Source organism: Paramormyrops kingsleyae, chromosome 7, assembly GCF_048594095.1.
Source record: "Paramormyrops kingsleyae isolate MSU_618 chromosome 7, PKINGS_0.4, whole genome shotgun sequence".
NCBI classification, from domain to species: Eukaryota; Metazoa; Chordata; class Actinopteri; order Osteoglossiformes; family Mormyridae; genus Paramormyrops; species Paramormyrops kingsleyae.
Genome location: NC_132803.1, coordinates 16,393,164 through 16,420,980, shown reverse-complemented (window position 1 = coordinate 16,420,980; position 27,817 = coordinate 16,393,164). Strand labels below are relative to the sequence as shown.

The following is a 27,817-nucleotide window of genomic DNA, read 5'->3' as shown; positions in this document are numbered from 1 at the left end:
CATCTAAAAATAATCCCCCGCAGCAAGCGTGAGAGATTTGTGAGAGTGAAGTGACACATCTGTGGGAGAACGATACCAAATTCCCCATGGAAAAGCGTTGGTGCTTTTCCAGTGGATATGCCGATTCTGCCTGTGTCGCTTCCAGCAATTCGAAACAGTGCTGTGAATAATATTATAATTCCAAAAACAGATACATACAAGCTGGCAGATACATCTTGTTAGGCAAAATGGGAGGATTGCCAGGCGGGAGCCTTTCACTGGTGACATTCTCTGTGTATTTCAAAGCAGTACTGATTTTGAGGTGAGCTTGGGTGTGAATCTCATTTCCATCACCATCCATCCACCCGTCCGTCTTCCGTAGCCACTTTGAGGTATGGGGTCACAGTGGCCTTGGAGAACATCCCAGGAAGCACAGGAAGCAGAGGACACAAGTTTGTGACGTCCTTAACATAATGTCATTACAGCGCACTCACTCACACACACACACCCATCACCATATGAGGTATTAATAATAAAGTTGTTAGGAAACATTTTGTGTGCAGGTGTGTGAAGGGTAATTATAGCACATCGGTAGGTTACATGAAACAACAGGGGTGAGCATTTTAGGAAATCAACACTGGTATAAAGGTTTTATGCAATTTATTACAAAAACACATACAAAAAGGATAATGTACAAGCTGTAAAATAAAATTAAAAACAACAGTTTGGGTTTAGCGATGCAATTATTTTAAAATCCTTATTATTAGTAGAAGTAATAAATAAGGTACAAAATCCACCAAAAGTGAATCTAAGATTGTACACATTATACACTTGTCTAGTTCATCATCATTTTCATCATCATCATCATCATCATCATCATTAATGAGCTATTGCTTTAATATTAATGATAAATATTTCTATTTTTCTATAAAATATCCTATATTGTAAAACATTGCGCAGTTACAGCAAAACAGCAGTTTCTCATACAAAGGGGAATAACATGGGGACCCTCGCTTTCACTGGCACATTTTCGGATGTTTTTAGTTTTTATATGAGTGACAAGCAGCAGCAAATAATTATCTGTAATATTCAATGTATATCTTCAATACTTCATTGTATATAATCATATATCATTGCGTATATAATTCAAACCTGAGAAAACATGCATTTAAATAGGTTGTGCTTTGAGATATACTGTTCATCCTGGTTTTCTGCGCTGTGATAAATACTGTGAGGAAATGCAGATAGAGAACGAGAGAAGTTAAAGATAAACAGCAACAGGTTATGTCAGTGATACACAATGGGCATTAATGGAATTGTCATGATATTTAAATTTATGTTGAGTAATGACCATACTGCCTCAGTATTTCTGTCAATAAAAAATGACGAATGGCATCTTCAGTAATTTTTCAGTTTTCTGTGGATGAGCGCTTCAGATCAATAACATGTATATTACTGAAATGTTGTTTTTCTGTCTCGTTTTGCGCAAAGCCAGGAGATGCTATATGGTTCTGAGCGGTGGTGCAGGAAGCAGAGATTTCACAGGGGTAGAGTCCCCATCACAGCAGTAACTTTTGGATTAGCGCTCTGCAGATGGCTTGTCCGTTAGCAATGCAGCTGTTCTTTGGTTTGAGGACTCATCTGGCATTCACAGGCTTAATTCAAATATTTAATTCACAATATTGTACTGTACTTAATTAATATTGTATTGTATTCCTGTTCACGCATCTACTTAGCATCCTTGAATAGTCTAACATTTTAACATTAATTGTTTTAATTTATCACTAAAAAGTTGGTATGAAATATTAGGATGGATGCAACACAACTTGGCACGAGAAAGATATTTGTAGTACACAGCAACAATGTATTCCACAGCAATGTTTACCAATACCTGAATTGCAGTTATTGGTCAAAACATCTACTTTGAGGAATTTCATGTCATTTTCTGTTTCAACACCAGGCTGTTTCAATGCCAGAAATCTCTGCGCCTCATCCACAACCAAAGATCGGCAGAATTATTCTGAAGCATTGGAAAAACACACAGAAAAATGAAAAATGTATTCCAATATTTCATGTACTATTTTTCTAGCAAGCCAAATATCTATATAAGGCAAAGGAGTCAGGTAGGAACGCTGTGGGAACCAATCCCTAAAATAAAAATTGTCCTATCACTGTCCAGATGTGGTCTTAAGTGGCCGAATGTGAGACAGCTGTCAACCACACTTATGTATAACGAAGACAAACAGACACACTCTAAGAGCAAATGAGGGCATGATATTAGGTAACTGATGAGCCTTCACTAATGAATTCGGAGTTTAATATCTGATCGTTGCATGTTTTCCACAGTCAATAGGCTGACGTGGAAAGTGAATGTGGAACGTACGTTGAATGCTGAAATGCGCTACATATTATCTGACCGTGAGTGTGGTTCCAAGCTGAGCTACCTTAAAATTCGAAAAATTAGGCCAGTTAGTCTATGTAAAGTGAAACATTTAGTCGCTTGAACGGTTATTAGGAAATCTGTTCTGCCACTATACTTGAGGCACTTAGGGTTAATTTTGCTTGATAATATGACTCTTTATCTAAGATAGAAAGAACAATGGAATGAAAGGAGAAATGCTTTTCAACTGAAAGTGTGAATGGTGAGCTGAGAGTAGGAAGTGAATGTAGGTATACAAATAAAGTTCTTAAAGAATTCCATTATGCCAGTGAGAGGGTCGCCATTATCAACTACGAGTGCAGAACAGAATATAATACATACTAAAACCATTTCCACTCTATTGCAGTTTGTCCACTAGATCACAGCATAGGGGATCATAGAAATTGCATTAATGGAATGTAACCAAGATTGACAGCACCACATAAATACACTTTTCATCACACAACCTGATCTGATAAATTATAACATGATTTTTTTTTGTTTTTTTGTTAATTTGTTGTTTTAAGTATGTTTTTTTTCTGAAAAATACAACTGCATGCGAAGCATTCCCATAAAACAATGCAAAAATGAGGTAATAGTTTTTTTAATCACTTTATGTTATTTCTAAATAAATAAATTATGATTCAAATTTCAAAAGAGAACTATAAAAAAATTAAATACATACCCACAATATCTACAGTTAGTAATAAATTATGATTGTTAAATACTTAAGGCATTTCAACTCACAACACCCTGTGTAAACTATCAAAAATTCCCATAGAAAACTCCACAAAAGGAGGATGCAGTATCCTTTCTCTATATATCGTTTACATGGCAGTAAAAATGCTGCCTCTTGTTGAATGACTGGCTGGTTTTGAGCATTGCACTATTCCTTTGAAAATGATGGGACGGTATAACCTCAGAACAGTCAGCACTGCACAGTGAGAACCCTGCAGTTGACTGTAGCCTGAGCACAGGCCTGGATTTTTGTCTTATCTCCTACCTTCACCACATAATATCTGGTGAAGAGCTCTTAAAATGATGAACAGCATATTAATGCCCTATTTTTTTAGTGCAAACACTAAGAGAAAGGTCTCGTTGCCTTAAGCATCGCATGCTTTCTGGTATCTGAGATATGGCTTTTTTTTTTTTTTTTACATAGTGTCCGGGTAAATAGGAAATCTCCATACCGGCATGATGCTGTCGTTTTGGAAAAGAGGCCAAAAAACAAAGTCTAGATTGCAGATAAAAGATTATAAATACGTTATGTATAAATGCAACATCATGCAGCAGGTAGAAATAATGTGGAGTACCTGCAGAAAAAAATCAGGTAGATTTAAAACAGCACTTTTTCCCTTTTTTGAACGCTACATTGGTGAAGACAGAGAGAGGCCTCAGGATGCAGACACATGGACAGATATGATCACACATACAATTGAAACAAAACTGAAGCAATTAAAGACAATAGTGCATTCACAGAAAAGCGTCCCTCGTGTTTCCCCAAGCTAGTATACACAGTGGGCCCTGGGGACCAGGACTGGGAAACACAGGGATCGTACCTTAAATCACAGCTATTCCTTCAAATGAGCTTAATGATGGACGATGGAGGAGCGTCACGTGCAATTAAAAAAAAAATGCAGAGAAAAGAAAAATAAAACTGCATGGAATGGCAGAGCAGAGTTACAACACTGCAAATGGACAGGGTGGACAAGAGAGGACAGGGACGTGTAAGACAAGAGACAGAGTTTGGTTTTTCTCTGAGAAATGGCTTCTTGGCTTCCCCCTCGCACGCCTTAGAGTGACCTGCGCCCACACTGCCAGTGTGAGATATAAAGAGGATACTGCTTCCGTCAGGAGGACATTCTACATTGTTGTTCTAGCGTCACAGCATAGCAACCACGGGGAGAAAATCGGTTACATCGAAACACGAGTCACGCACTAACTCATCATTCTTTCCAAACACTGGATGTTTCTGTACAGCACGTTGAAATCCAACAAAAAGGACAAAAAAAAGAACAAGGAGGTTGTCGCTATATCTACCTACCACATGTGCTTGTTATTTAGCCAATAAAGTATTACGTCACGAAAAGGGGGATCCACCAGCGGCCACTCAAATGACAAGATGAAAACACGCTACTTCATGTCTGTGACAGCCATTTACATCGTGCTAGCGTTTTTTTTCTTTGCTTGTTTTGTTAAATGAACTAAACATTTCTCAGAAAAACTAAGTCATGCACAAACAACCTCTCGCCGTTTCACACTAACAAAACAGCCCAAGCTGACATACAAACATGCATTTCGAGGGCACTGCTCCACCACACAGGAGTGCTGAAAGAGTGTGCGTATCGCCAGGGCAACCGCTTCCTGTTGCTATGGACGCATACAGGTAGTGTTGATCTACAGATAACTGAACTCACTATTGTGCATGATTGGAGTTAAGACCTATGTTCGTTTATTTGATTCTTTTACTATATATTTGGCTTTTTGATTCACGCAAGCACTTCACAGCGTATTGAACTACTCCAAAGCCTTCATCCCTGACCTCCTTCCCGTCTTAACATCAGCCATATGGCTCCATCCGTCTTCAGTGCCTTGGCCCCTTATTTTTTTAACTCACGTCACATTGTCCTTGTGTAAAAATATCTGTACTCACAAGTCAGTATGGTGCATATCGCATAAACACCGTGAGGCTTAAGCTAATACAATATTGCAAGTAGTAGCTGCTTGAATTCCATGGGCTCCATGTAATTTCTCACATCTATAAAAACAGAAGCTTTAAAAAGCTAGAATACATGTCATAATGCAGTAGCTACAAATACTCGTTAGGCAAACAGGATAACCAGCTTTTTCTTGTATGTTTTTTTTTTGTTCTTAGGAAAGGAAATGTAGAGGTATGTAGAATTCCTTAACAGGCAGAGGACTGCTGCGGATTTCTGCTTTGCTAAGTAGTTACGTGGTGAAATGGCTATAGGATAGGAAGTGCTACACCCCCCGTCACAGGGGAAACTCGCTCCCAATAGACACAAACATCTCAAATAATTTTCATCAGAAGCTAGATCCAACCTCCATCTGCAGACCAAACAACCTTCTCCTTTTTTCTACCTCTTTTTTTTGCTTTCAGAGAGTGTGCTTTTTTGTCCTCTTCTCCTTTTTTTTCCCCTCCTTGCAGTTGTCTGCAGTTGGCTCAGACAGTGGGGTCAGAAGTGGTGAAGACTCAAAACATTTGGCAAAGTGCCCGAGGAACGAGGGAGGGACGGCGGCGTGTGGGGAGGGAGGGGTGGAAACAGGGGGGCAGGGGCCAGGGACTGGGGGGGGGGAGGGGTGAAACATCAGCTGTCAGGCGTCAGCTGGGTCTCAATGTCCACCCGACATATGGGGCACTTCCTGCTGGTGGCCAGCCACTGGTCCACACACGCCTGGTGGAAGAGGTGCATGCAAGGTAGCCTCCTGGCAGGAAGGGAAATAATCAAATCAGGCAATGATGCCTAATAAAATACACGCTTTGATATGCATGTCCATAGCAGGACAAGACAAACACAAATACTAATGCAGTAAAGGAATTAATTAATGATAATTACTATATACGCTAAAACACCCTGCTATCGATATAAATCTATAGCTACCAAGTGTCGGCTCAAGGGGGCAATGTATTTTATCACAATTAAACAAGCAGTTAAAGAAGGCCGTGTAGGAAAAAAGAGCCGGACATTGCCAGGTTATGGGTCGCCCTGAACAGGTGGCACTTGTCAAAGTGTTATGTGTTATATTTGAGGTGGAGAGGCCCAGTCACAGCAGGCTGGCACACGCTCAGTGTCGCTAAGGAGACCAGTGGGGCAGGGAGAAAATGGAAGTTTAAAAATAGGGGGAGAAGAAGCGGCGAGATAATGGATATCAGGGAGAATCGGTTAGCGGGTAGCACTGCTCCTGCGCAGGAGATATCATCTCAGGGGCCACGTTAACATTGGCGGGACACGGTATAATCATCATTCACTTGTCAGAGGACAGTTCATTAAAGCCCTCACTGCCTCCCCCCCAGGAAACCAAATTCATTTTAAAATTAAATACTCTTTTACAGCAATAAATCTAGCAGGAAAAGACAGTAATCAAATCTAGGAACCACTTGCACATTTTATCAGTCGCGTTTTCCAGTGTCACATGGTACTAGTGAAACCTGTTTCGCTCTCCGGGTCCCTATTTCTCATCTTCAGTAGACCACTTATCGTTGTACTTGTGCTATATTGCATAACTGAGCTGTTTGCCATACAGAGAGCCATCTGAGACAGCCATACTCTAGACTCACGTATAGCTGGAAGAGGTGAGGCCAGTCTGATGGTTACATCGGCATCGCTAGCCGGTAAGCTAACCTCGATATCACGTTCACCCCTCCAGCCAATGGCGCACCTGCGCGTCCCGATTTGCCCAGAGCGGTCGACAGTCAAGCACTACAGTGTGTCTGTGAACTCTCCCCCTTCCGCAGTCATGAGGAATACAGTTATGGCGCCAAAAGTTTTCCCAACCCTGAAGGTACATTACCTGACGTCCTCTCCGTCTTCCAGCATGGAGAGACAGATTGTACATTTCTCATCTATGTCGGACTCCTCTTCCTCCATGGCTATTTTCAGTTCCTGGGGTCTTCTCTGTGGGGTCGTCACATTACAGCGCAAGAGTCAGAATCACTGTAGCATTTGCAGAGCTAACCACAAGGGACAGATTAATTTGTGCAACTAGCTGGTCAGAAATAAATCGTGCGTGAAACGTATAAAAATGAGTAGGGCCGTTCATTAACACAAGCTCCCCCAAAGTTTTTAATTAATTGAGATTTCATAATGAAACAAAGGACTTATAACATTCAGTAATAAATAGCAGTAGCAGCAGCAACATCATGGTAAGATATTGCAACTCAGCTTTTGGGAAAATTGCCCCCAGAACCTATTACTTAATACAACTACATTAGGTCAAAGCAGACCTACATGTGGTCAAAGCAGATTTCTAGCACAGACATATTATTCATTCTAGGAAGCCGCTTCATTGTGTCTTTTCATCTGAAGGGCACACAAGGACGAAGATCATTTGTATAATAAAACATAAAAACCAAATGCTTTAGACAGCACCTGTAATATTAAATGTAATTGACAATTACGGGCCACAAATCAAAGGAGAGTAAGAATCATTATACAAAACCCTCTTTTCTGGTCAGGAGGAAGCCATTATATAGTGGCCAGCTTCCTCCCTGTGAGAGACATCGGCTGCTGGACTGCCACTCATCAACCAAGGATGTTCAAGCATTTTTGACATTCTAATTATACATTGCTCCAAGACCTCAAATTGCTCTGGGTTTAAAAGCAGCAAGTGGGAGTATGCTATACTGCACAATAATAACAGCAACACGCAGTGACAGCGGGAGAACTCAGCCTCAGTCTGGCATTTCATTTATTTTTTGAAGCACTGTTTCATTTTCCAGACATACATAAATAAACCACCATTATGAAAAACTGGGAAGACAGGGTCACAGGAGGTGTAACATTCTCAAGGCTAATGTTTTTTCCCAGAAGTAGGCGTGAACTTTTTAAAAGTGTCAGCTCTGTTGCTCCACGACATGGTGTCCTCACCTTCTTGTACTTGTGAGGGAACGTGAACCGCTCGATTATGGTCTGTACGGCTCCTCGATTGACATTTCCTAGCCTGTCTTCCAGCTGCAGCAGCTCCTGAATTTCCACAAAGGATTAGACATTCAAAGGGTTTTCACAGCCTTCCAGAAAACAGCCTGTTTCATATTTTAACGAATACACTTAGATGAAAGGACAGAAACTGCAAAGAGATGCTGGGTCCACGAGACATAGCACCACTGATAAGGCTGATTTGGTTAGATGTTACTGACATGGAACCCACTTTTTATGATTTCTACATGCGCAAAATTTTTTATTTTTGCTATCGACATGTGTTGCTGAGGATAAACCTTTCTCAACTGAACAGAAAGAATAAAGAAATTAAAGAGATTGGAGCAGAGTAAAAAGACCCTAGGAATTCATCTAAACAGAAGTATGAATATCAAGGCATTTTTTTTTAGATTTTGGAGAACATGAAACTAATGCTAATGTATTTAGGCAGCAATGCACAATAACGGGAGATTTACAAAAAAAAAATAATAATAATCAGAGATTACAGGCTATAAAAAACCCAACAGGAAACAAAAACGGATTGTGGAGAGATGACCGATGCGGGGGAACATGCAAGTGCAGAGTTTAGCGTACCTCATAGCTCTCCCGCACTGCAGACCCGTGGCGAGAGGGGTTTAAACCTTGCAGGGCCAGTAGATGCAACTGGGGATAAGGGTAGTTTCTGATCTCATGGACAACCTGCAAAGGATGAGAATGAATAGGAATTCACACACCTCTTTGAAGAATAAAGATAGAATATATAATGTGTCCTTGAATATGTGATTTGCTTGTATTCTAAGAGCAGCATGCTGGCTTAGTGGCAGCCCTCTTGCTTCACATCTCTGGGGCCAGAATCTCACCTCCAGTCTATGTGTGTGGATTCTGCATGTCCCCTGTCACATGACTGTTTCTCCTGCATGTCCCCTGTCACATGACTGTTTCTCCTGCATGTCCCCTGTCACATGACTGTTTCTCCTGCATGTCCCCTGTCACATGACTGTTTCTCCTGCATGTCCCCTGTCACATGACTGTTTCTCCTGCATGTCCCCTGTCACATGACTGTTTCTCCTGCATGTCTGTCCCCTGTCACATGACTGTTTCTCCTGCATGTCCCCTGTCACATGGCTGTTTCTCCTGCATGTCCCCTGTCACATGACTGTTTCTCCTGCATGTCCCCTGTCACATGGCTGTGTCCCCTGTCACATGGCTGTTTCTCCTGCATGTCCCCTGTCACATGGCTGTTTCTCCTGCATGTCCCCTGTCACATGGCTGTTTCTCCTGCATGTCTGTCCCCTGTCACATGGCTGTTTCTCCTGCATGTCCCCTGTCACATGGCTGTCTCTCCTGCATGTCCCCTGTCACATGGCTGTTTCTCCTGCATGTCCCCTGTCACATGGCTGTTTCTCCTGCATGTCCCCTGTCACATGGCTGTTTCTCCTGCATGTCCCCTGTCACATGGCTGTTTCTCCTGCATGTCCCCTGTCACATGGCTGTTTCTCCGCACTCTGGTTTGCTCCCACAGTCCGAAGACGTACAGTTAGGCTGGTGTCGGTAAGGAGCCTGTAAGGCAGGATTATGTATATGTGCCCCCCCAAAGGGGCAGCATGGCGGTGCAGCGGTTAGCACTGTTGCCTCACACCTCTAGGACCAGGGTTTGAATCTCCACCAAGGTTCCATGTGTGTGGAGTTTACATGTTCTCGCCGTGTCGTCGTTGGATTTACTCTAGGTACTCTGATCTCCTCCCCAGAGTCCAAATACCAGGCTGAGGTTAACTGGAGTTGCCAAATCACACATAGGTGTGTGAGTGTGCCCTGAGATAGGTTGGTGCCCCATCCTGGGTTTTTCCGTCTTGTGTCTCCAGGATAGCTATCACCCCCCCATAACCCTGAATAGAATAGGTGCCTACAGAAAATGTAAGGATGCCCTATAAAGGCAAGGCATTCCATTTTGTGCTATAGCAGTGTGCCCTCTACTGCTTGGAGTATTTAACATTGTTCAAAACTAAGAGAAACTTTTTTTCTTTTATAAATATCTGTAAGACTGAGTGCATCTCAAGAAATTCTGAATAAAGACTTTTTAGCTCTATATGATGTCACATCATGTAACATAATGTCCACACCTTAAATTGCAGTAATAAAATCAGTTTGACAGGGCCCTGCAGAGTAAAGAGAGTACTGGACAGCAATGAATAATTGCAATTATGATCAAATCCATGCACATGAATATTTTATAAACCTGCACCCCCAGTCATCTTTGATCCAGGTATGCTCACCACTTGTGCTGATGAGTTATTTCTGGGGAAGTGATGCATTCTGGGAGATGCTAGGTAATGTTGATAATGCTGTGGGAGCTGCTGCACTTGATACTGATGGTGAGGCAGGCCTGCATCCACGCTCAGATCCCTGAGGAGACAAGATTTCTCATTGCTGGTTTGTCAACTTACTCCCTCTGAAATCCTGGTGCTTGACACATAAGATACAGCCCTGCAGGGGCTTCTTGTCATATGTACTATGTTGCCGTAGAAACTGAAGCAAATAACTACCAGCAAATGTTCAGGCGCTCATACCCCGACTATATATGGATTCCTCTCTATACCTAGAATGATACAGGAGTCCTACAGTATGTAAAAAAAGTAATCTAAACATTTTTTTTCCATTTAATTTACATTAAATGTAAAAGAACATATATGTGCAAATTACAAAAGCAACATTTGTACCTGGCTGGTCTGCTTTCATAAATGACGCACTTAACTTGACAGGAGGCACAGAAGCTCCTAACTCACCAATCGGTGCCTTCGGCTAGGTAGCGCGGCTGCTGCGGGATTGGCTGAGGGACGTGCAGTGAAGGGGCGTACTCATAGCTGGAGCGCAGCCGATGTGGGTGCAGGGGGACTCGCTCCTGTGTTCTCCTAGACAGAGGTACAGCTCTGTTAGGGGCGGGGGGGCGCGGGGGGGCATATGCCGGCAGGCGGGGCTCTCAGCAGTAGGGTGAACTTGAGCCTATTCAGGCACCATTTCCAGTTCGTATACTTTCTTTTTTAATTTTATATCAGTTGTATAATAAATGCGTTTAACTTTAAGTAAATGTGTACTGTCCCAAAATTATGAGAATAGGCTACTCTATAATTTTTTATAAAAAAAAAATTAAAAAAACACCTGTCGGTTACTGGGATCCATCAATCCATTTTCTACACCCAGTTACCAAATGCAGGATCACAGGTATCCAGAACCTAGCCCAGAAAATACGGGCACAAGGCAGGGTACAACCTAAGACGGGGCATCAAGCCCTCACAGGACAGTAACAGAGATGTCTTAAGATGCAAGTGAAAAAATGGAATATTCAGATAATTTTTTTTTGTATGTGCTTTTATGAAGCACGGGCGCCTTATAAATCACTCAAAGCTTGACCTCGAGCTGCAGACATCTGGCCATAAATCACATGTAGGACACTTTGCCCATCTGGATGCCCAGCGCTGCTGCCCGTACCTGGAGTGTGGAAGGATGCGCCGGTGCTGGGCCTCCAGGAGCTGCTGCTGAATGAGGTACTGCTGGTGTAAGGCCTGAGGTAGGAAGGGGGGGGCCGAGACGTCCTGGAACTGCGGGGTCGGCAGAGGCGTGAGGGGCTGGTGCAGCTGTGAGGCGTGCTGGTGTGCGGGGGGCAGGTGGGCCATCATGGCCGACTGCGACTGACTCGGGGGGGGCAGGGGGAAGTCGGCAGACATTTGAGTTTGGGGACCAAGGTGGAAGTGTCGGCAGGAGGTAGCATGGTTGTGCTGATGCCTGTTGAAATGGGCCCCTGCAAGAACAACGGTGGAACGGTTCAGCAGCGGAGAATCACCAGACTAGGCTTATAAAACGCTGCTCGCCAAACAATCGCCAAACCCTAAGTCACAGCCAGTCTAACCCAGTCGCAGATATACATCATCGGACTGATTTATTGGGTCTAGCAGGCTGCATATTGCTGATTTTGGTAGTTTGTCCAGTCCAGGGTCCACGTTTTGGCTTCTCAGCTCTGAAATGATCGTACTACCTTTCCCCACACTGTACATTTAAGGCGTGTGAGGCCTGTACGCATGGACCTACAGGAATCGTTTACCCGCTACACTACGGCCTCACCTTTGACCCTGTGGATGTTCACGGCTGTGATAGCATCGCAGACATAGACAATGGTCATAACTGACATTCTATTTTTCCATTAAGAGGGAATGAAATCCAATCGGGGGACATATACTGCTCAGTTTAAGTTTCCATGTTTCCATTACTGTCGCCGCATTTCCAAATAGTTGTGCGTTACCCGATATGTTCAGATTACTTTTCACCTGCATTCTTTTCTCTCCACTTCGTATTTTTTCAATATTAAATTAAAGAGCCTCATCAAAATATTTTTCCGCTCTCATTCAAAAAGCACAGATACGCCCATGATAGATAGGAGTTGTGTACCATGCTGATTATAAACGTTGGCAAATTTTGGTCGACACTCCCACTAGCTGCTTATAAACAGTGCTGGTGCTGTAATGAAACATAATCTACGTTACATTATCTATGTTACAGAATGAAGAGCAGCTGTTGCCTCGCTGCCCAGTGTTATCGTGGCTGTGAAAGAGGATGAGCATGTAAGATGGTGCACAGTTTGCAGCAGGATGCTACCTATAAAATATGCAGCATGGATCCCTCATTTCTGACATTCAGGTTATTCTCCTTGGTATACCCCTACATTTGGGGATCATCTGTTCTGCACTGGTGCTTGCCCTACCCCTCTGGATATTGTGTCTTGCCCACACTAGAAAGTGATCTCAGATATATTAGCTGCTTAGTAGAACAATTCGGGTTGATCTGAAAAAGTAGCACAAAGCTATTAGAATACAACAAGCTCTGAGATTACTAGTGGCTGCAAGGGATCGTATAAAAATAATATTGCTGGTGTTGGGGAATGGGCCGTTATTTTTATGCATTGTTTCCCAAGGTATTCAATTTCAATGCAACCAGAAAGGAAGCTTTGACTTGGCACGCGTCTGTCAAGCTAATCCTCTCTTACGTGTTGATCCATTTTGACAGTCATGCCAGAATGCTGGTATTTACTTCAGAGAATGTCTCTCTCACACACAGTCTCTCTTTTACAAACACAATATGAAGAATATCCCATAGAATATCAAGGTAAGACCTCTCTCCTGTCATAAATAGGTATCTATAGGGGATTTATATCCAATTTGATAAAATCTGCAGAACTTTTTCAAACGTGCGCTTGTCTGTGCCCCTCTATTGCTGTTGAATATGAAAATAGGTTATAACAGCTAATCCAATATTTTTCAAATGGGTGATTAAGCCACTTTTTAAGCATCGTTCAATACGTTACTGTACTTTGATGTGCAAATTCAGCATTATTACCCTGAGGATCCCAGGCTTAAAATCAATATCTCACGCTACAGGGTGCCGGAACCCAGATGAGTGCTCTCCTCTAGCACTCGCTCTGCTCACAGCTCCAAAGAAAAACCCAGTGAGGCAGCAGAAATGACGCGGCACTGGAACAGCTGGTCAGCCATTACCACTGCGCCACACAGACCCCACAGCAGAATAAATGTGAACATCTCCTAGTAGCCAGTGTTATTACTATTTTTTTCAATCTTAACTTATTCTCTATCCCATCTGTGCAATAGATAATTAATGGTGTGCTGGGGTGGCATGACCTCCAGCTCAATGTCATCTGCAAACTACTCCCACCGCAGACACAGAATAGTCTCATAATCAGAAATCACCTAAAGAAATAAGCAAGCAAATAAATGATGGATTTATATGACAATCTTTACATGGTGACACTGTAAACACCTTCAAAGTGCGTCTGGCTTTTGGTATACCTTTCAGTACCAGCCTCTGTATTTCTTAACGCAGATTTGTTTTCAAAGAGCATGATTCAGAAATGAATACACAAACTGCAGAGGATGATGATGAATATATCTGAATTAATATGGTCATAGCTTAGTGCTGCTATTTTTAGTATCTTGTCCAGTATTTGCTAAAGCCTTTCTTTTGTGTTTTTAAATCAACGGATTACAAATATCGATTACTGAATTCTGTTCAATGATTTCTATTGATTTGTATTGATAATCTGTGAAATTCTTTACATTAGTTCATATAATGAACAGGAATGATAGTCCATTTTGTGCAGCCTCAGTTGAAAAGTCTACATTCTAGATCCTTTTTAACTGACACATGCAGTGCATCTGCATGAGCCTCTCCCTCTTCATCTTCAGAAACATCACTTCCTAAAAGAGACATGTAATGTTATCTACAATTCATTATGACCTTAGCTGCTATATTTAATACTGCCCCAGGTCACAAACCAACTGCTGAAGCTTGGACACACAAAAGATATTATGGTTACATAGTCACTAGAGCACAAAGTCCTGTCAGCCTTTGTGTTAGTTTATGAGACCTGCTGGCCGTATCGCAAAGCACTTTATACTTCAGTCAAGACCTTGACACTCAGGGTGACTCACTTGTAACTCAGTGATCAATGTTCCAGTGCGACAGTGTTACCAGAAACATCAATACACTGAACACAGTACATAAGAATATATTCATCAAAGAGAAAATGTTCAGTGAAGACCATCATGAAGGGGTAAAGTTCTGTTCAAGATCAAATTTACCTTTCAAGATCACACTGGCATTCAAAGTCACCACTTTTCAGCATCTGTTAATCTCAGTCAAACCAGTCATTCATAAGCAGGTCGACAAACCAATAAAAAGCAAGTGAAGAATTCTGTTCAGCCAACCATACGGCTCTCGCAGTTCAGGTTCACAGCAGGCTTGGAGCTTATCCCAGGAAACACAGGGCAAAGACTGGATGGCATCCCAGTCCATCACAGGGTGCATACTCACACTACGGGCAATTTACAACAATTAATTCACCTATTTTAGACTGTAGCCGGAAAAACCTGGAGGGGTTCATCTCAAACACAAGGAGAACGTGCAGAACTCCACGCACACCCAGCCTCCGGGGGATGTGACCCCCCCATCCCTAGAGGTTCTCGGTTACAGAACTACCCACTGTGCCACCATGTCACAGCTCAAAGATTTTTAAATCAAACTTAAATGCCTTGCATGCCTTGAATTGCAGTTACCTTGCAGGATCCCAGTATACCCAGAGTGTAGCAAAGAGATGCATCACCCACCTTAGGTGCTGTGAGACAGACATGTGTGTACCTCCGTTTCCCCTCCGCTACTCAGTACCGCCGCACTTCTACGCAATCCACTCAAATATTTCCGTGGTCAGTTTAAAAAAAAAAAAAAACGACCCTCATGCGTGTGATGTTTACACAACTATGCCTTTGAAGGGAGCAGCGGAGAGCAGCAGAGAGCAGCGGAGAGCAGCGGAGAGAGGCAGGGCAACCAGCTTTCACATCATTAATCACCCCGGCCCAGGTTATCGTCTGGGGCACCCACACACCAGAACGACCCAAATTACCGAAAAACTTTTTAAAACAGTGACGTAATTCATCAAGACCGCGTTCACGCTGCCAGAGTCACTACACCACATCATATTCTGCAAATTTATAAAACTGAGAGGTTAAAGTGTTAGCTGGAATAATCTCATGGCAGGGTACAACTATGATGTGGCACACAGTAATAATGTATTTTAGTGTCATAATCTACACTGGAAAGATAACTAGGCACGACTGCAGCACATTACTCAATTTCAATATGGGAACTCATACTTTCAATTGCATGAAATAGAACAGTAACTGGGGGGAAAAAATATGGGCAGGTAATTTAGCCTAGAGGAAGTCAGTGGTGGGTGGGAGGGTGGCAGCAGCCGGGGGGCTGGGACAACGGTATCGTGCAAAACCATAACAGCGCCATAACACCGCCTTTGGGATAATTCTCCTTTACATTCAGATCCTTGTGTGTTGAAGAGGGAGAGGCTCTGCAGTGAAATGGATAAATCCTTCTATCCCAGCACTGTTTTGTTAATGGGAGGTGGGCGTGCCTGTGGGTGTGTATTTGTAATTATTACGATGTGGGAACCAGATTTCCCCACAATGTGATAAAACCTGGAACTGTAATTTATTCGGCCCCATAAGGATAACCGCAATTTTATAAAAAAAAAATCTGTGAATGCAATCAAAAAACTAAAAATCCCAAATTCTTGTGTTTTGTTTGGTTACTTATGGTTAAGGTTAGGGCTGGGTAGGCGTTAAGATCCTTATAGATGGGATTAGGGTTATGCCCATAGAAATAAATGGAAAGGCCCCACAAAGATATACAGTGGAACCTCAGTTCTCAAACTCATTAGAACTCGAATTTATTAAAAGTCGAACGAACCAGTTAGAGAAAAATTTACCTAGAACTTGATCTGAATCTCAGAAGTCAAACCGTGAACGCCGACCTAAGATAACTTGTATGCGCAGGGAAATGAGTCACTCAGCACGTCTCTCAGCGGAAACAAAGGGTAACGCTTCAGTCTCATTCTCGCATTAGCTGTGATAGCTTTGTGCATGTTTACACTAGCTGAATACATATATTCAGACAGTAAAAATACATTTAGACAATGATAGACAGTAACAGTACTAATTAAGTAAGATTTCTTATTAATTATTTTAATATTAATAATAAACCATTAATACATTTAATTATAATAATATTGTCGTGCCCAGCGGGGACAGAATGGAGACAAAGGCGCAGACGTCAGGGTATCGGGGAATATGGGGTTTAATTACAGGTAAGGCAGGCAAAACGCAGACGGACAATACGATGTCCGGACTGGGGAAACGAACTGAAACGCGATGAAATACAGAGGACTAATGACAACAACCAAGAAACAGCTGATCACATGGGGATTCCACAGGGGGTTAACGAGGGGTCGTGGCACACGGAAGGAGCGGACAATCGGGGCATGACACATTGTTTATATTTAAGTTTAACTTTACACATTGTTTGGATACATTTATTTTCTTACTTTAAAAATTACTATTTTGATAAATTTGTTTAGTACAGTATATGCTTTTCTTGTTTTGTCCGGTTCATTTTGTGTTTAAATGCTAAAAAAAAACAAATTTCGGTATAATTTTTCGGGGTGGGAGCCAATTAATTGGTTTTCCATTATTTCTTATGGCGAAAATTCAATCAGAACTTGAACTTTTTAGGATTCCATCCGCAGTTCTGAACGGATTAATTTCGAGTTCTGAGGTACCACTGTAGATACCTAATCAATCTCTCTCTCTCTCTCTCTCTATCTATCTATCTATCTATCTATCTATCTATCTATCTGTCGGTCTGTCTGTCTGTCTGTGCTTGACAGAGTAAACAGAGACAGAGATATAACAAGTCTATTTGCCATTTTCTGTAACCGTCTTCTGCTTGGTCATCTTTTGCCTTTCCTTTGTTCAATCATTTTTTGTTCCATTCTGTATTCTGCAGCATTATTAAAGCCTATTAATAGAGTGAATTTGCATAAATGACTTCGTTTGACAGGTTACTTATGCAGCCACAAATGCTAAAATAGGAATGATTCAGCAATAAGAGTGTGCATTAATCACTTACATGCATTACACATAATCATCTTCAATCACAAGCAGTTTGTATATTTTCCAATCAAACCTAATAGCAGGACTATTTGACGTGCTGCTGTAAATTAAAATGACCTAACTGAAGATCATACGTACAAGATGATATAGCATGGCCATGAGGAAAAATACTGCTTCAGAACAGCAATACTATACAGTTAGACATTTCATACTAATTAAAATGAACATGCTAGTATTTTGCTAACAAGCTTATTATTATATATGGCTATTTAGTCACAATTAAAGTAAATTGACATGTATGTCAGAACAATAAATCAAAATGACCACTCTGAGGTAAGCTGCAGTGTATTTACTAATTATATATATATATACATATATATATGTATATATATATACCATAACAGCGCCATAACACCGCCTTTGGGATAATTCTCCTTTACATTCAGACCGTTGTGTGTTGAAGAGGGAGAGGCTCTGCAGTGAGATGGATAACATCCTTCTATCCCAGCATCATATATATGATGAGCTGGGTCATCATACCAAACCCAAACCACTGGCAATAATGTTTCTGCCTCTTTTTTTTTTTTAAATACCCTCAGTGGCCAATCATATAAAACGTCCAATTAGGGTGAAGCTCCTACTGACATTAACAAATTGCCTGGGTGTGGGACTAGCAAGTGGGTTTCAGCGAACTAAGAGACAAAAGTTCAGATTCAGCACAAACTGTATTGAATAACAATATGTATAATTACATTTTTCTTAACACCACATTTATGATGTTCAGTTCCAGAACAGTTGGCTTATCCTGTCAGCAGCATATTTATTTAAAATTGAGACATTACAGCTGGAAAATGTCAAGGACATGGAAAAAAGTATTCTATAGATGGAGGGTTTTTTCACATTTCCCTATTCAGCACCTTGTACAGATTTAATCAGAAATTTTGAATGGCGCCCGTTACTTATTGATTAAATGATATTAACGAATTATTTATAATTTATACATGTATTAAATATCCATCAATACAAGGCTACTGTAGGTTTCAGAAATATGCTGTTATGACTTTAGTTAATTCTCATTAAAATCGATTTTGTACTTTATTTCATGCAACACGTCGTTTATGGTTAAAATGGTATCCACTGTAACTGGCGCAGAAAATTAGCTATCGCTGTTTGTAGTCAGACCCTGATAAAATAGCGCACTTCCCAGTACATGAAGAGAATGTGTTAATAATGAATGTATCAGATGCAAATGTAATTCAGCTCTCTACTTGATAACAGATACTCTCTAAATATTTAATTCGCTCACATTTGGGCTTCTAACAGGATGCCTGGTACACGCTGGACAGTAGAAACCCAGTGCACAGTAGAAACAACCCCCATGGCTTCCTAGACTCCTGCAAATTACCATTTATGACCGTACTTCTGCCAGCCCTTGTAGGAAGGTGACAGCGCCGTTCTTGGTTTATTTTAAATAAGTTATGTGGCAGAACTGTGAATACTGATGATTCCCTCCTGTTTATTTGATTGATATGTGAAGACTTTTCCCAGGCCAATTAGCAAACCTCTTCAACCGGAACCAGGTCAGTGCCAAAGAATACTTATATGGGATGGTACAGTCATAAGCCTAAAACTACAGAGTATGTTTGCATTTTAATTATTCAACACTCACTTCTAATTCATATAGGCACAATTAATACTGATGCGATTAAACACTGGTGTGCTTTGACTATTCAAATCAAAAGACATATTAGGTTCTTACTGTGTTTGAAAGGTGTTGAATGGCTCTGCTTACACTTGTACCTGGACATTCATCAGAAGCTCAGCCTAGCCGCACTTACGCCTTATCAGCTCCTCGACATCTGTGTGCTTGGAATGTTCTACCTGCCTCACTTGTCGGTTTCTTCAGACAAAAGTGCCTGCTAAATAAAGTAAATGCAAATGCAAATACTGGTCTACAGCCTGTCCACACCATTTAATTTCCATGTATTTGTATTAATCAAGTTATTATTCAGGCGAAAACTTGTGCTGGCCTGATCATATGGAGGTTTTACATACAATGAAGGACATTTGGCAGATAAGCTTTAATGAACGTTGACCTGGTATACAGTGCAGCTATTTTTGTAGGGGTTGTGTTCTGGGTCATTGAAATGGTTTAAAAATGCAGTTACACTGGAAGAAAAGATAAAGAAAAAACACAATGGTGTAAAAGGTCCCTAGCATGCCATCTCTCATGTTCACGATAGGCTGTCAGGTAATAATACTACTTATAATTATGCTATTACTGGCCAGTGTTTATTTTGAATGCTGTATAAATGAAATGCAATTGGATGATAAGAGTAACTACCAAAATGTATACACATGTATGCGTACATACATACATATGTTGATAAAAAAAATAAACAGCGTTAACCTGACAACCTAAATGGCCACAAAAAATCCAATAAAAATTAAATGTGCCTTTCAAACCAGCACTGATTTGTGGATGAAGTATTTATCTTTATTATAATTTACACGTTAAGCAACTGGCAGCACTTATGCAAATCTTTTATTTTTACATTCATATCTTTTATATGTTTGACCAGTTGCTCACATGACTGACTGGTTTCTTGCTAAGTGCTATGTGAAGACTGTAGGGAAAAAGAAATATGCCATAATGTCCAATAAACCAAGCAAAATTATCCAATTTCACTAGGATAATTATATGTAAGTTGCATGTTTATAAAATTATATAATGTATAGGTAGCCTGTTTAATCTGACAGACAATTAAAATATATATATATATATTTGTGTGTGTGTGTGTGTGCGCATGTGTGTGCGTCATGGACCTGATGTTCTGCACATTGCTTAACTGTATTAATACAGAATGACTTTCATACAATGACAGTATACATAATTTGGTTTGTTAAATTTCAGCTGATCTTTTTAATATACTGTTATCCAAACTAATTTATACACTTTACCTAAGTTACCAGCCTAAATCAAAATTTCAGTAATACATATCTGAAAATATACTTGTGCATTCTAGATTTTAATTAAATTTGTATTCCACATAAACTGTAAACAAAAACAAACAGGGTGCCAGATTGAATCGTGTCCTTTGACCAGGAGTAAAATCTATATTTCTTGCATAAGTCACCTGGTTGTATTTGTGTCATCAGCAAAACAAACGCGTGTGTTGCCGTGAGGGAACACATCGCTCAAGTTGTGTATAAAGACTCCGACCTTCTGCAGGAACCACTCAATCTCCCCCAGACAGCCCTAAGAGTCTCCAGCTCCTTCATCTTCCCAGCTCAAAAGTGCAATATATAATGCCGAACTGGTAGAACCGCACTGGCTAATGCCCTTCACCTGAGAATAAATAAGTGAAACACGGAGCCAAGTGTCTCTGTCCCCCCTCCCCCAAACTTGTGAGTGCATTCTGGGAATGCCTGTGCTTTTCCCAGACCACAAATGTCAGTGCCTCTTGCCAGTTATGGAATGAGAGCGGCTGAGGGATCGGCATCTGTTTTGCTTTGCAAAGCACATGCCACTGCATCCAGAAGCAGACTCTTCGATCAGAAAATAACCCACAGCATTCGCCGGCAACAAACTGCCCTCTATGGCAAAACAACAGCACAGTCTCTTAAAATTTCTAATTATTTTTTTAAGAAGTAGTTTGCCGTCCGTTGCAGCACGATTTTTCTTCAGCATAACCAACCATATGCCCAAAATGGATCAACAGCAACAAAGGCAACACATCATCTAACTTAAGCGCACTGTCCCTAGGAATTACAGTTCCATTTAGTTCACCTCAACGAAATCTAAAAATGCTACACCAATAAAAGTACAACCATTTAGCCAGACTGAATACTTTTCCCAGTGATGGGAACAGTATGGGTCATATCTAAAGTTAATTTTCCATAGTATTTTAAGACTCTGCTACTAAATGTTAAGGTCAGAGTTCTAACTATATGAGTGCAATTCAAGAACAAAATCATAGTAGGAATTATGTATAGAGCAACTGTTACAAATCATTATGGTCAATACAAATTCCTTTATTCGTCGACACTATATCAGAAGGCAGTAGTCAGAAAAATTATATAGCAATAGTTTTTCACTCAAAATGGCTTCACAGCATGTCCAAAACTTATACTGGGTTTATAATACACACCAAATATCATATAATGTGTATCATCTCTGCTCATTTACGATGACACTAAACAAATCCTGACAACCAAACTTCACTCGAGTGCCCTCTATCTAGCTGGGCAGCTGCCTTTGTTCATGTGCCTGCCGAAACTATGACAGACGTGTGATGTCAGTCCCAGATCATGTGTATTCAAGTCACACACAGATGCTAACCTCACGTGACAAGGACTGAGAAGGTGACGGCTAATACGACCAATGTTCCAACAGCGGCCGCATGACAGAATTTTCAAGCACCCTGAAGATGTTTAAAAAGCAGCACAGAAAACAAGCCATTTTCAGACAGTTCAAGGACCCCGCAGGATAGGAGTGAAATTATCTGTTATTTGGTCAGAATAGATATATAAAGCACAGATGCTGTCATTAAAACGAAATAGAGCAGAGACCGAGTTGTGGTCCTGGAACGCTGACATATCAGAAAGCTTATATTACTAGTCTGCGTCTTAATTGCTTGACTGATATTAGATTGGTTTTTATGTGTATAAACACCACAGAGGTTCTGTTAATTATATTTGCTGCACGAGGAATCGAGATTATATATTGCCAAAGAAACAATACCAGAGGAAGAGTAATTTATAAAGCTTTGTATCAGAATTGAGTTTACACTGTTTCTCTAATGAGTCATTAGAGTATGTGTCAGCTTTAGGTCATACTCATTATAGAGTGGACCAGTATACTTTTTTGTTTGTTAATACAAATATATATTCCCATATGATATAACTCTATATAACGAATGCTTGCCTTAACAACAAATATGTTTGAGCACCTGAGCAAAATATTATAGGGCCTGCATATGTCTTATATTTGACATTAGGGATTTAAAACCCAGTTCTTAATCCTCTCCAGGTCATTAGTAATAAACTGAAGGCTGTGGTGAAAAACAAACAAAGTCCCCACAATTTATTTTCAATTCAATTTTCTCCTGACTAGAACAACTTAAAGTACAAATTAGATTAATTAAATGACATGGTGAAATTATCAATTCAATATAATTCTTATTTTGCCAGATTGATTCTATATTATGTACTGATGCATTTTATCAGAAGAGATAAAGGTGAAAAAAATTGCAAAGCAAAATTGAAGTTAACAAGATTATCTCTACATGTTTCATGGTTTGTTCAGTGCTTCACAGATGATTTCAGGCTCGTAATGTCTGCAAAATGGAGGCCATTAATGCCAGTGTTTTCTCCCCCCACTTGTCCACACTGACTGCTGTTTTCTCTGTCTGCTCAACCCAGGAGAGACTAATAAGAAATCAATATCTATCAGTCAGTTAGACATCCAGCGGCACACAACAACCCGCAATGGTTCTGTACTGCACAGATGGGAATTGCCTGCACACCAACAGAAACAGCATAAGGTCACTTGAACAGCGGACTTAACAATCTATATATTTCTGGCAATGCTCACGGCTTTCTACCTTTCTTGTTAATCAAGACATTTCCACAGTTAATGTTAGGCTTTCATTTGGGTATCTCCCCAAATCTTTCTTATATGTTTGGATGGCACACAATTTATTAAACATAAAGTTCTCTGACATCCATTAGAGGACAAACTGGACTATGATCTTATAGTTTAGCTATCAATTACCCATGAAGTGCCCTCTTATGTTAATGCAATAAGTTATTGTTATAATTAGCAAATAAAAAATACATATAGAATTCATAAATTCTAAATAGAACATGCTAAATAAATATTACTATGACAACATTACCAAGTTACTCCCTTAAAAGTTATAATGTTCTGAAAAAAATGGCAATTGCTGATTTTTCTTAATATGACCTCTGTGTTACATGGGCTATTAATAATTTGAAAAACATGGAGGTATCAATGCTAAACTAATTTAAACTGCCATAGCTTCTATTTGTATATTAAAATGTTAAATCGGTCCAAGTTTTGCAAAAATCATCAGCATATATATCTCATAATACTGAAGCATTTTACACATTTAAGTTCAATGAAAAAATAAGCAATTCACTAAATAACAATAAAAACCAACCAAAGCAGTTTACATACCTGGAAATGACAGAGATGGAAGACTTTCAGCCTTTTGAATAGACAGATTAAAGAATTTTGCTCGGTTGATTTTTCTCCCTGGACTTGGAAATATAACTACTAAACAACAGCCCTTTAGTCACTAAATACTTATTATGCCCAGATAGTATTCAGTTGCTTATAGTTTCAAAAAAAACAAACAAAAACATTAATTCAGGGCTAAAACTACCACAATTAAACCTACAATAATATTACATTTCATTTACTTAATAAAAAATAACATCCTTAGATTGAATCAAAGTTTATAGTTTAAAATCCATTTATAAGATATTGAAATCCAAAATACAACTGACAGGTTTAGGAACCTTAATTATTCTTCCTTTTTGTTAAGAAGAACAATAGGAAACCGAGGTAATATTGTAAAATGACATAAACCGGCAAATTCTACATTGCATTTGCATCAGTGCTGCTGTTTTTTTGAGTAGAGAGACTTCAAGGTGCAGTTCACAACCTTCTCGCTCGAATGTCACAAACAACCCTGTCCACAGGGCTTCAGGAGTATAAGAGGATACGCTCTCTACCTATAGACACACAGCTCGGTGCTAATTATCCCACTAAGAACCAAAGAAGCTATTACAAGTAGGGTCCCTTTGACAAAAAATGAGGAATTTAATGAATAAATACAGCAAGTGTATTAAAAACAGGTTAGTGATGACTAAAGCACAAAGAGGTAGCTTGGTGAGCTAGTAGCACAATAGAAAAGGTACAATGAAAGGAGAGGCACAATGGAATTTTGAATTGATTGTGAGGCAATGAACAGATGCCTTTGCTTACGTTTTTTGCTTACTTATCAAGCTGTATTTCACAGCGATACATATTTTTTTTTTTTTTTAAATCCTAAGATTTAAAATCACTGCACCTTCAAGTGCCTCAGCACAATTATCACAGAGATGACTGCAGAGATCAGCTCATTCAGGCCTTATGATGGTGAAAGTGAGGAAATAGTCTATCTTTGTCACAGCAGGGGGGGCGGGGGGGGGGGGGGGGGGGTAAGACAATAAATGGAAATCAGCAAGAAGCACACTGAAGGTTAGGAAAAATACTATATTCTTTATTGAAAAATATTAGTATATGTGGAACTGTGTAATAATAAATTCCATGCAAAAAAAGACTGAAGGCAAGACCCACCATGCTCTGTATAGGGTTAACAGAACAAAAGTAGCATCCAATGAGCAGATGTGTATGCTACAGCACATTACAGTACAGCAGGGTACATCTTTTCTACAGAAAGATTACATTGGAATTTGCTATTCAATGTAAAACAAAAAGAATAAAACATGACCATGCATTAAACTCTAATACAAGAACAAAAGGCAGAGAACCACAAACCAAAGAATAAGACATTTTCGATTCTAAAAAAGGACTTCTATAGCAGTGCAAGAAATAAACATCCCTGTGAAATGGATAGCATTTTGTACTTGGGTAATACGTGTAAAATTTGCATAGCAGGAAGCCACGGGGAGAGAATTATCATGGGAAAATTGCTTGGGATTTGTCTAGCCATATACAATAGCTAGAAATAGTTTATTAAATTTCAAGGAAACAAAGGGTCGTACACATGAACGGGATTATGATGGGCTGTTCAACCGTTAAAGCAGGTGCAGTGTGCCATTTCGCTGAAAGGATTTCGGGGTATTTCTCGATTGCCAATTAAGCAAATAATAATTTCGAGAATAATTTCGGCCGACGCTATGCTTAAGGCGACAGCTGAAAACCTGCAATGAGGAGGCAATCTGAATTTTAGGTAAAGTGAAACGTGATGAAGTATCATCAAGTATTCGGTTTCATTCAAAATACATTCATTTTTGGTACAATGCACCTTTAAAGGGAGAAAATGGAGACAAAATCCTTCAGTTCGATCAAGCCCAGCTATAATCGAAACTATAATAAGCAAAATGTATCCACTTTACAAGAATTTACAGCATAATGTAGCTAGTCTATCAAGACTGGATGGGAGGTACACAATGACATTTGTTTTAATTTCTATTGCTACAATGGGTTATTTAGTATACAGCAACTTGACAGAAAAGACAAAGGTTTTCTATAGAAGGTTATTTTTTAGTCTGTTACACAGGAGTATACTGTATGAGTGAGTTCTCTCTTTAATGCCAATGTCGTCTTCTGATGGAAAGAGGAAATGAGGAAGAGGGGATTCACAATACAGCTAAATGCAGAGTACAGGCAGAGGCCACACCACACAGCCAGCAGATGATCATTAGCTACACAATGGAGGGGGGACAAAGATCTGATAAATGCAGAATGTAGAGCCAGCCTCGATACTATGAAACAGGGAAAAGAACAGAAATATAAATCACAATGAAATCACCGATGCTACTATTTGGCTTAAAACTGCATTCTTACATAACACAGACATCGCTTTATATGAGGTAGTTCATTAATTTCCGTTAAAATGATTGTACCTAGATCGATGAGCTAGACAATAAGGCAGATCGTGCCTGTTCTGCATTCTGGGAGTAACACTACCGATAATCCTGAATGGCAATATCAATTTTTTATCTTGTGGCATCAAAAAAGGCGGCTGTGTCCACTGACAAAAGATTAAAATGTTTTTATTTTTTCTGTTATGCCTAAAGAGCTAGTACAGGACATTCTGTCTCGTTACACGTTGTATCAAGTGATAATCATATTACACACTTCTACATTATGCATAAACATTTCAAACGAGGCAAAATGTCATGCAGACAAACTGCTAGGCCTTTTGATCTCATTAATAAAGCTAGTGAACTTCAACGGACGCTTCCCTAAAACTGCATCTGGCAACATACCTGAAACATATGGGATTTGTAGCAACCTTCCTAAAAAACTACCGATAAATAGAAAACATATTGATGCTAAAAATGCTGCACTGCAAATGACCGTGAGACTGCAGATTAAATTCAAAATATCAAAACAACATACGATTAATTATGATAAACCGCGAAGCAAACTCGGGTGATTTTTACTTCACACTGGCGACCGATCGAGCTAGCCTGCTAATAGGACCTACTACCCAGTGCAAAAGTACATGTAGCCTAATAAGCTATGTCGCTAGCTCGAAAAGCAGGTATTTAAGAAGAGGCCATTTCTAATCATAGCAAATAAATGAAAAGAAACAATACCTCTATTTCTCACTGAGCCAAAAACGGGAAGGACCAGATATCCAACATGCACTAAAACCATCCTGCGATCCTTTGTTAGCGCTGCAGCCTGTAAGACAGATGGCCCATGGAAATGGTCCCGTCCAATTCCCTATACATTCAAATGTGGGGCAGAGTCTGCAGCTGCTTCGCAAACAAAGGCGCAGCCAGCCAATCGCAGATCACTCATGCAAGGGACTGGCTTCCTGCGCAGCCGCGGGCAACCAATCAGCGAGAGGATCAGCCGAAGGCTGTTAGGTCTGCTTTCCCACTTACCTTATAATAAACCAAAAAATAAAAAAAATCATGCGTGTTATTTACAAGCGTGTGACAATAGCCGATGAGGATATTTACCTACTTTAGGGTAATGAAATCGATGTTATTCTGCTTTTACTATGTGGTACTAAATGGTCTGCCTCTGATTATAAAATCAATGCCGCCTGTGAGTATTAAATGAAAATATCACATTATCTGAGGGGAGCCTCCAGTTCAGCGATTAAAAGGTGAAATACAACGTACATGACCCAGTAAGTATGTGATAAGGTGCGTGATCACTTCCACATGTGAGCACTTGAACAATGCAGATGAAAATAAATATGGGATGATTATAAAATTTAGTCAAATCTAACCAACCGGAAATATTCCAGTATGTGCTAGAAGAATTTATATCCTCGATGGATGAGACTCTCAGAATCAACCGCTAAACGTGGAACTGTAAAGTAAATGAAATAAGATGGAATGATTTCATGTAATGGCTGGGTTTAAATGAACACTAAACGAAGAACATTATTGCATACGCATTTTTCAGATCTCCGGGAGCCCTCATCTGAAAATTAAAATGCACAGATACACGTTTGGACAGA

At 40.1% G+C, this 27,817-nt stretch overlaps 1 protein-coding gene across 1 annotated transcript; it reads right to left on the bottom strand.

The window, feature by feature from the left end:
- Window positions 1-622: 622 nt before the first annotated feature.
- Window positions 623-27,111, bottom strand: ark2ca (arkadia (RNF111) C-terminal like ring finger ubiquitin ligase 2Ca). The gene is made up of 8 exons (XM_023822951.2): window positions 26,937-27,111; window positions 11,542-11,851; window positions 10,839-10,964; window positions 10,329-10,458; window positions 8,650-8,754; window positions 8,008-8,103; window positions 6,932-7,035; window positions 623-5,845 (listed from the first exon to the last, which is right to left on the bottom strand). Exons 1-8 carry the CDS (start codon window positions 26,995-26,997, stop codon window positions 5,728-5,730), a joined length of 1,050 nt encoding a protein of 349 aa, XP_023678719.2. The 5' UTR covers window positions 26,998-27,111; the 3' UTR covers window positions 623-5,727.
- Window positions 27,112-27,817: the final 706 nt, after the last annotated feature.

Bases quoted from the DNA above. Each gene is read 5' to 3' on its own strand.
- ark2ca (XM_023822951.2), bottom strand. From the start codon at position 26,997: ATGGTTTTAGTGCATGTTGGATATCTGGTCCTTCCCGTTTTTGGCTCA. The intron at 10,459-10,838 runs GTGAGTTAGGAG...TTGTCTCCTCAG, and splicing joins CTAGCCGAAGGCACCGATTG to GGATCTGAGCGTGGATGCAG. The intron at 7,036-8,007 runs GTGAGGACACCA...ACGACCCCACAG, and splicing joins TCCCTCACAAGTACAAGAAG to AGAAGACCCCAGGAACTGAA.